Consider the following 10,139-nt stretch of genomic DNA (forward strand, 5'->3'; position numbering starts at 1 on the left):
CTATTTGAGTTATTGCTTTTTTTTTTTCAATTCCATTTTAGTTATTCTTCAATACCATTTTAGTTATTCTTCAATTCCATTTTAGTTATTCTTCAATACCATTTTAGTTATTCTTCAATACCATTTTAGTTATTCTTCAATTCCATTTTAGTTATTCTTCAATACCATTTTTTTAAAGGAATTGTCATTATAAATTGAAAATAATTAACTAATTTAAATTCCTAAATTACATTACATATCAATAAGTGATTCATACGACCGTTCCAAATTAAGTGATACAGTAAATATTTTTTTTGGCAAAAATTAATTGTTTAATCCTTTTCAATTTATTACTTTTTCACTTGTAAATCATAGTATTACTCCTTTATACTTGACTTCAGTTAAATCAACTAAATACCACTTTTTAATTCTTTTTCGAAAAGAAATTTATAATGCTTACTACTTTTCATGCCTCACTCGGTCACTCCTTAATTTTTTCTCCAACACCCACTTCTCAAAGAAAGATTCCAAAGTTTTAATATATCAAATTTAATTATATTAAATCGAGGGTTTTCAAATTTTGAAATTGGAGTCTATTAAAAGAGCATTCACGTTTTGGTCATGATGATTAATCATCAAGCAAAAAAGTGATGATTTATTACGCCTCAAAATTTTTTTTTCTGGTTGTCATCATTGAAATAAGATGAATCAATTTCAATTTAAAAAAATTGACGTTCTTATATACTCCCTCCGTCCTATGTTACTTGCACGGTTGCTTTTCGGCTCATCACAAACTCTTTCACTATTTATAGTTTTAGAATTAATGCATTTTATTAATATATTAGATTAAGTTAAGAGCTCATTTATTAAGTAATTTCTCATTACACTTAAAATTCTAATTTAATTACATTAAAAAATCAATCTCAAATTTACTGTCTACAATGAATAATGCGAGTAACCTGAGAAGGGGAGAGTAAAATTATAATAACAATACAATAAAATCCCATATTTTTTATGAGTGTTTGTGAATAAATCCCATGTTTTATACGAATGTTTGTGAATAAAATAATTAGTAATCACTAATTACACTCACAATTGGACTCATTCAACGGTCTGCTAATCCTTTTTGACAAACATGATTATCAAATTACTTAATGTTGCTAAACTATTAAATATCCAAATCCCAAGAAGCTCAGCCACGTATTTCATTATTTTAATTTAAAAATGGGCCCAAATGACAAATAAAGTCTTAATCTAAAAGACAAACACCAAAGTCGTGCGTAATAAAACACATCACCTCAACTATTTTATTCTACAACGAAGCTTCCTCGTAGGACCCACCACCAAAGAAAAAAATCAAACATTTCAATTTTAATTATTAATCCCACATTCTTTCGGTGTGTTTTACTCATAGCGAAATATTTCTAAATGTCAATATTATTTTCTCAATTCGTCCACCATTAATATATTTAATACTTTTTTATGTCTCTTTTATATTTTTATTAATAAATCACATAGTATTATATTAATTAATTTATAAAAATTATGATTCTCCTCATTTTTATTAAAGTTTCAAATTCAGTCGAGCCCAAATAGATTTTTCATGTGTACTAGTAAAACACTCCTATTTTTTTTAAAAATAACAACTATTTCTATTTTAGGCAGTTTCTTAAAAATAAAAACTTTAGAATTTTTCTATTTAGGATTGGCCCCACAATCCACTAACTCTACTTTCACTACTTTTTCTCTTCTTCTCTCTGACTTTACTCATTTTTCATTTCCTCTCTTTTACTTTACCAATTATTCTCACTTACTTACCAATTATGCATTAAAATTCGTGTCGTTTCAAATATTTCTATTTTTTGAATACGGAGGAAGTAGTATTTCTTCCGTCTCAAGATGTCCACATTCTTGAATGACATGAGATTTTGGATGGAGATGGAGTAAGTAAAGAGAAATGTAATTGATATTATAAAAAATGAGTCACTTACCCTTTAAAAAGCCATATAAGTGGGAGAGTTATCCATACTTATATAGAGGAGCTTATCCATACTTATAAGAAGGAGGGTTTTAACATGCCCCCACGTGTGGACCGGAATAATACTTCGGATTTTCATCACGTGAGTAGGCAAAAGAAGGATAAAGAGATAAAATCCATCATCGACTTGGATCCGCTCTGATACCATATTAGAAATGAGTCACTCCCTCCTTAAAATGTCTTATAAATGGAAGAATAATCTCTACTTATATGGAGGAGCTAAGATCATCACCAAGTCGAGGTGAAAAAAGATTTAAGAGTTTCAATAAATACTTTTAATGAGGATAATGTGGAATAGATGGATTTATTTCTGAATATAAAAAATAAATAACTTAATTAGGACAAACTAAAAAAAAATATGGATATCTTATTATTATTAGTATTATTTTTATACATATTTTATTTTCTATTTATACAATACGTTAAACAATACTATTAGTTTGAATTTTGTGAACAACAAAAACCTGTCCATTTGAATAAAAAAAGAAAATAATTAAATAAAGAAGCAAAACTAATTACGTAAATCCATGATATAAGAAGGTGACGCGATAGCTCATGAGCGGTCGCCGACATCCGAAGCCTGACGTCATACGTGACGCCTTCAACGCAACTAACTAAGTGACACGTCATCATTTATCAGATTAAATTTACTAAACAACACAAAAGCCACCCGACACCTCACTTTGTGGGCCCGAACCCAACCACTCCGCCAAATTTTCAGCCCGCAGACCCGACCCGACCCGAATCCGGTCGGTGGAATTTCCACCTTCTTTCCTTTTAAACACCATTTTTTCCCCCAGAAATTCCTCACTGTTCTTATCAAATTGGGTTAGTGGGTCGATTAAAAAAAACATTTTAAAGCGAATTTCTGTAGTGCATTCGTCTGCAATTTACTGGGACCCGAAATGGCGCTGGAACAAGTGTGACTTCACTGTTAAATTAAAATCAAAAGCTATTTTTCCTCAGTCAACTCACGCAATTTCTTTGATTCCATCACGAAATTTCATTAAACCCACGTGGGTCCCTCTTTGGACTGTTTTCTCCCTTGAATTCTAAGCTTTAATTTTTGTGTTTTGGGTTGGGACTTGGGTGGCCTCTGGATCTAGCTCAATTGCAAATTCCTCCACCTTTTTCATCGCCAGCTTGAATAAGGTAAGGTTTAATTTCGGTTGAAGGGCTTGAATTCGTCTTAAAAAAGTGTTCTTGATTTAAGGGCTTGTTTGTTTTTTTTTTTTTTTTTATTTCAGCCGCGCCAGGAATCAAGAACACGTGAAATCTGTGGTGAATTGGTGTTATGATTGAGGGAGAGGGAAAAAAAACGTGTTGATTTGATGTAATTGTGAATTCTGTGGCTTTGTTGAAAAGGGGTGCCGTAGTATTTGATTCTTGGCAAAAGGGAATTTCTGCCGTGTGTTGCTTCTTTGGCATCATGATTCTCTCTCCTTTTTCTTTGCATAAGAGTGGGAGGAATTTGATGGTGGTGTTGTCAAATCGTTGCTGTTTCCTTGCATTTGTGAAGGGCATGAAATATCTCGAGTTTGTTTTTGGTTAGAGCTTTTTCAGTAGGTAGATTCAATATGAATGCTGTGGGAATTCGAATTCATCTTAGGTAGGAATAAACTCTTTGCTCATATGCTGTGGTGAATTGGTGATGGAGACCTCTGCAGAGCCATCATCTTCAATCAGCTTCACCTCCTCCTCCCGTTTCTCGAATGGATCAACCGCGAGCAACAGAATGCACGCCTCCGGTGGTGGATCGGATGCAGGGCCGAATCTCGAAATCATCAGCTTGAGCAAGCTGAGCAGCAATTTGGGGCAGCTGTTGTCGGATTCTGGTGGCGATTTTAGTGATGCGGAGGTTGTGGTGGAAGAGAGTAGCGTGGGCGTGCACCGGTGCATCTTGGCTGCCCGGAGCAAGTTTTTCAGTGACTTGTTTGCCAAGGATAAGGTTGTTGGTGGGAAGGAGGGGAAGCCGAGGTATTACATGGCGAATATGTTGCCTTATGGCAAGGTTGGATACGAGGCGTTTGTGATCTTCTTGAGCTACTTGTACACGGGGAAGCTTAGAGCTTCCCCGTTGGAGGTGTCTACGTGTGTGGATAGTTTGTGTGCTCATGATGCGTGTAGGCCCGCGATCGACTTTGCTGTGGAGTTGATGTATGCATCCACCATTTTTCAAGTCTCCGAGCTTGTTTCTCTTTTTCAGGTATAAAATGGCTAAGAACTCTACTCATTTGTTCAAGAATCGGATAATGCTTATTTGTATGTCGTTTTACTTGTGACGAACTAATGAGTTGTGAGATGTTTTCAAGTCTCCGAGCTTGTGAATCGTTATGAGGTATAATTGTGATCTTGAGTTGTTTTTAGATCGACTAATGTTCGAACAAGTTAATGGATAGTTTGTAGATAAAAATTAGCAAGTGCTTTCTCCTTCGCGAAAATCCGAGCATTTAGTGATGCAATCTTGAATTGCAGCGTCGCCTTCCGTTGTCAATTGAGTGATGAACAAATGAGTTATGAGATTTTTTTCGTGTGTATGAACTAATTGTGAATCGTTATGAGGTTTAATTAGGAATGTCGAGTTGTTTTTTGATGGACTAATACAAGTAGTTTATATGCTAGTCGCCTTTCAACTAATGTTCGAATGCGTTCTTAAATTGCAGCGTCGCCTTGTTAATTTGGTTGGGAAGGCTGTTGTTGAGGATGTCATCCCGATTCTCACAGTCGCGTTCCATTGTCAATTGAGTCAGCTCCTCACTGTGTGCGCCCACAGGGTAGCTCAGTCGGACCTTGAGACGATCTTCATTGAGAAGGTCCTCCCGTCTAGTGTTGCAGAGGATATTAAATTGCTTCGTCTCAATTTCCAATCAGAGCAAGAAAATCAAGCGCCTCCCGTGGATCCTATGCTCGAGAAGCACATCAAGAGAATACAAAAGGCGTTGGACTCGGACGATATCGAGCTCGTGAGGCTTCTTCTGACCGAGTCCGATGTAACCCTGGACGAGGCCTGTGCTCTGCATTACTCTGCAGCGTTTTGTGATCCCAAGATAGTTTCGGAGGTGCTTAGTCTAGGTCTAGCCGACGTCAATTTGAGGAATTCACGGGGCTACACGGTGCTCCATGTTGCTGCTAGGCGGAAGGAGCCGTCGATTATAGTGTCGCTTCTGACCAAAGGAGCGTCTGCAGCAGAGCCGACGTTCGATGGGCAGAGCGCTGTTAGTATCTGCAGGAGACTGACGAGGCCGAAGGAGTATCAGATGAAACGAGAGAAAGGGCAGGAAGCGAACAAGGACCGGATATGCATCGACGTGTTGGAGAGAGAGATGCGGAGGAATCCAACTGCAGGGCACGCGTCCTTCTTGTCCCTCGCGATGGCCGATGATTTGCACATGAAATTGCTATACTTAGAAGATCGAGGTAGCTCGTTGATTTTGATTTTTCAACTCGATTAGTAGTTCTTGATGTTTGTGTATCGTATTTTACAGTGGCGTTTGCTCGGATGTTCTTCCCTACCGAAGCGAAGCTAGCTATGGAGATCGCGTACGCTGAGTCGACTTCGGACCTTGCTGGCCTTCTAGCATCAAGAGGTTCGAGCGGGAACTTGATGGAAGTGGACTTGAACGAGACGCCCATCTCCCAGAATAAACGGCTCATTTCAAAAATAGAAACCCTATCTAGAACAGGTATAAGACGTTTCTCCTCCAACCAGTAGGTTTGAATGTCGTCTAGAGCTTCGGATTAACTTTTGTCGTTTTTTGGTGGCAGTTGAGTTGGGGAGGCGATACTTCCCGAATTGCTCGCAGGTGCTGGACAAGTTCATGGAAGACGACTTGCCCGATGCGCTCTACCTTGAGATGGGCACCCCGGAAGAACAGAAGATGAAGCGGACGCGCTTCATGGAGCTCAAAGACGAGGTTCATCGAGCGTTCAGCAAGGACAAAGCGAAGCTCCATCGCTCCGGGTTTTCGTCGTCGTCTTCCTCCTTCAAAGACATACCTCACAAAATATATAAAATTTGAGAAAGAAATAGAAAGAAAGAAAAGAAAGGTGTTCTTGCACTGTTTTCTACACTTGTAGAGATGTGTTTTTAGCAAGTTCTTGTAATAAATGTTTTAAGATGCATCAGTTACTAACCTTGTTTATTGAAAGGTAGTTTCTAATTTCTTGATTTTGTGAAGATGTGTAATTTTTAACTTTTGGTATTTATATTGTAAGTTTATTCGTTTTAGAATTTATTGGTAAATTTACCATGATGAATTATTGGTATGGGCTAAAACTGGGTTTCAATGCCAAATTGTAGTAATAGATAAAAATTAATCTAAATATTTGGGTATAATTTGTGTGTTTCCATACAAATGGAGTATACAATTAAGTCTTCCTATTTTAGATTTTGCTAATGTTGACTCAGATTGGGCTAAGAAACAATCGGCCTCAATTTACATTTTACAATGTGACATGTAATTGATGCATTTTTGTTATAGCCCAAAACATTAGTTCATTCCATCTCATTCAAGATGCCACATTTTTGCGTGGTAGTATGAGATTTTAGGTGAATTGTTGTCGGTTGAGTGGAATAAAATAAAATAAAAAATAATAATTGAATATTTTATTAAAAAGAGAAGAGAGAGGATAGTTAATTCCAAAAGTAGAAAATAGACATCTTAATTAAGATAAAAAAAAAACAGATGGGGATCTCGAATGTGATGGAGGAGTATCTTATACTGCTACTTAGAGATGTCAAGTGGACTGGGCTGGCCCGGCCTGGCCCAGGCCCGCTGAAGCCCGCCTATATTTTGGCCCAGGCCTGAGTCGGACTGGGCTGGGCCGGACTTTTCTTAATTTTGCTAAGCCCGGCCCAGCCCAAGCCCACTTGGCAAGTGGGCCGGGCCGGGCTTTATTTGATTTTTTAATTCATGTATGATAAAACAGTAACCACGCATCAAGACATCTGAGCCGTCGATTTTGTTTGATCACCAAAGATCAACGGCTCACGTTTAAATGCAATGGTCGTTTTGGAGATGAATGAGCTACGGGAGATGCGCTCCTCGGCTGGGACCACAAGCTGAGAGGAAGAGCTTCCACGTCAGCATATAAAAGTAGACGGGTAGCTCAATAGCTCACTTTTTGTATGCGTGCGTTTTCATCCCCAATTCAGAGTCTAATTTTAGGGTTCTTCTTCATCACTTGATTAAGCTTAGAGTGAAGCTAGATTAGAAGCGAGAGTTGGAATCTACTCAACGATTCAGTGTTTGTAATCTCTGTAAATCACCATCAATAATATCGCCCCCTTCCTTGCCCGTGGACGTAGATCGATTGGATCGAACCACGTAAAATTCTTGTGTGTTGTTTGTTTCGTTTCTTGCTCAACCGATCGACCCTCGTTTTATATCAAGTGGCGCCGTCTGTGGGAATCGGACGATCAGAGAAATCACCGATGGCGACGACGAGATTCGAAGCAGAGAAGTTCTCGGGTAAAAATGATTTTGGTCTGTGGCAGATCAAAATGAGGGCTCTGCTGATTCAGCAAGGCCTTGATGAAGCGATTCAGCCCATTGACGCGAAGGAGAAGGGAAAGGAAGAGCTCGACGAGAAAGATGCGTTGAAGATGGCGCAAATGGCCAAGAAGGCACACAACGCTATAGTTTTGAATCTGACCGACAAAGTGTTGCGGGAAGTATCGAAGGAGACTACGACATATGGGATTTGGACGAAGCTTGAAAGTTTTTACATGACCAAGTCTCTCGCCAACCGCTTATACATGAAGCAGCGACTGTTCTCATACAAGTTCTTGGAGGATCGCCCCTTTGCCGAGCAGATAGATGATTTCAGCAAGAATCTTGATGATCTTGAGAACGTGGATGGCCAGATGAAGAATGAAGATAAGGCCATCTTATTGCTAAATGAACTGCCTAAGTCTTACCAACACCTCAAAGATGCTATGCTTTTTGGTCGAAATGCGGATGCGGGCATCACCTATGAGGAAGTGCAGTGTGCTCTGCATTCAAAGGAGCTGGAGAGATCCTCAAATGCACCAGCTGATGGGGCTAATCAAGCCTTGAATGTCAAACAATTCAAGGGAAAGAAAAAAAAGGGGCAAAATGGTTTCAAGAATCCACAACAATCCAAGCATTTTGATGCAAGTGGAAAAGAGACCAGGAGCTGTCACTATTGCAAGAAGCCCGATCACCTTAAGAAGGACTGCTTTTCTTGGAAGAAGAAGCAGGCTGAGGGATCTTAGAATCAAGCCGATCTGACTCTTGAAGCAGATCCAGCTTAGGTTTTGAATGTTGTCGATAGAGAGATTGAGAGGGCTTGGATTATGGACTCAGAATGCAGCTTCCACATCTGCTCCTGCAAGGAATGGTTTGAGAACGAACTTGATGCTACTGGCTCAGTGATTCTTGGAAATGACCAGGTTTGTGCTGTCAAAGGAGTCGGGGATATCAGGCTCAGGACATACAATGGAGCAGTCAAGATAATCACACAAGTCAGGTACATTCCTGACATCAAGAGAAATCTTATATCAGTTGGCATTCTTGAATCTAAAGGTTATAAGATCATTACTGAAAAGGGACACATGATAGTTTCTAAGGATGGTGTTGATCTGATAAGAGCTAAGAGAAAAAATAGCTTGTATTATCTAGAGGCAGAGGCTATAGTAGGTTCTATGAATGCTGATTTCCAAAGATGGCATAAGAGACTTGGGCATATTGGTGAGAATGGGTTGAAGGAGCTGATCAAAAAGGGTGTTATAGAGTTACAAGCATCCTCAAAGCCTACCATATGTGAGTCTTGTGTGTTAGGCAAGAGTAAGAAATTTCCCTATGAAACTGGGATTCATTCATCAAAGGAAATTCTGAATTATGCTCACTCGGATCTGTGGGGGCCTGCTCAAACTCCTTCCATGGGTGGAGGAAGGTATTTCCTATCCATCATAGATGATTTTTCTAGAAAGGTTTGGGTGTACATCTTAAAGGAGAAATCTCAAGCTTTTGAGAAATTTAGAGAATGGTCTCTGCAGATGAAGCTCAAGAATGGAAGGTTTCTCAAGTGTTTAAGAACTGACAATGGCTTAGAGTTCTTGTCTTCTGATTTTCAGACTTTCTGCAAGGAAAATGGTATCCAGCGGCATAGGACAGTCCCAGCTAACCCCCAACAAAATGGGGTTGCTGAACGCATGAACAGAACTCTTTTGGAAAGGGTGAGGTGCATGTTCCTTTCCTCTGGTCTTCCAAAGAACTTCTGGGGTGAGGCAGTTAGCACTGCTACTGTGTTAATTAACAACTCCCCCTCATCAGCAATAGGATATGAAGTCCCTAACATCAGATGGTATGGAAGAGATTTCAACTATAAGGTTTTGAAGATCTTTGGTTGCAGAGCTTATGCGCACTGCAAGCAGGGGAAACTTGATCCCAGAGCTCTCAAATGTGTGATGATTGGGTATCAGCAGGGTGTAAAGGGCTATAGATTGTGGTGCACTGAAAAAGGAAATCAGAAGGTTATTTTCAGCAGAGATGTTGTCTTTGATGAAGACTCATTGCCATACTTGAAGAAGGATGATCCTAAGATCACTGGCTCAGAAGCCGAAGTTGGTCAGAACAAGAGTGATGATGATGAAACTAGCTCTACTGACAAGAATGCAAGCTCCTCAGATGAAGGTGGAGCCACAGATAGAGGTGGAGCTACAAATGGAGGTGGAGCTGATGATGGAGGAGGAGATGACCATATAGATGCCACTGGTCAGAGCCCAGCTCCACAGCCCCAGGAAGCAGTGGATGAAAACTTGCCAGAGATAGGGGATGGAGATAGCCCAAGCCTCCAACTAGATTCAGTGACTATGAGATGAGTTTCTTTGCCCTCTGTGTAGCAGAGATAATTGAGCATGCTAAGCCAGCTAACTACACTGAAGCTATGAGGAGCAAAGAAAAGAAAGAATGGCTGAAAGCTATGCATGAAGAGATTGGGAGCCTGCTCAAAAACATGACTTGGATCCTGGTCAAGAACCCCCTCACTCAGAGAGTCATAAGTTGTAAGTGGATCTTCAAGAAGAAAGTTGAGGTAGGAGATTCAGATAGTATCAGATTCAAGGCTAGGTTGGTGGCTAGAGGTTTCACTCAAGAGA

At 39.5% G+C, this 10,139-nt stretch overlaps 1 protein-coding gene across 1 annotated transcript; it reads left to right on the forward strand.

Annotated features, from left to right (window-relative positions):
* The first annotated feature begins 2,826 nt into the window (after nt 1-2,826).
* On the forward strand, nt 2,827-6,188 carry LOC125200636 (BTB/POZ domain and ankyrin repeat-containing protein NPR1-like). The gene is made up of 5 exons (XM_048098326.2): nt 2,827-3,169; nt 3,265-4,223; nt 4,681-5,434; nt 5,503-5,700; nt 5,783-6,188. Exons 2-5 carry the CDS (start codon nt 3,669-3,671, stop codon nt 6,034-6,036), a joined length of 1,761 nt encoding a protein of 586 aa, XP_047954283.1. The 5' UTR covers nt 2,827-3,169; nt 3,265-3,668; the 3' UTR covers nt 6,037-6,188.
* The last annotated feature ends 3,951 nt before the right edge of the window (nt 6,189-10,139 follow it).

This window comes from Salvia hispanica, chromosome 2 (assembly GCF_029641045.1).
Source record: "Salvia hispanica isolate PSC_SH4W2 chromosome 2, Shi_PSC_v1, whole genome shotgun sequence".
Classification (NCBI taxonomy): Eukaryota; Viridiplantae; Streptophyta; class Magnoliopsida; order Lamiales; family Lamiaceae; genus Salvia; species Salvia hispanica.

Coding starts and splice junctions, on each gene's coding strand:
- LOC125200636 (XM_048098326.2), top strand. CDS start 3,669: ATGGAGACCTCTGCAGAGCCATCATCTTCAATCAGCTTCACCTCCTCC. Junction 4,224..4,680: donor AGCTTGTTTCTCTTTTTCAG/GTATAAAATGGC, acceptor CTTAAATTGCAG/CGTCGCCTTGTTAATTTGGT. Junction 5,435..5,502: donor GCTATACTTAGAAGATCGAG/GTAGCTCGTTGA, acceptor CGTATTTTACAG/TGGCGTTTGCTCGGATGTTC.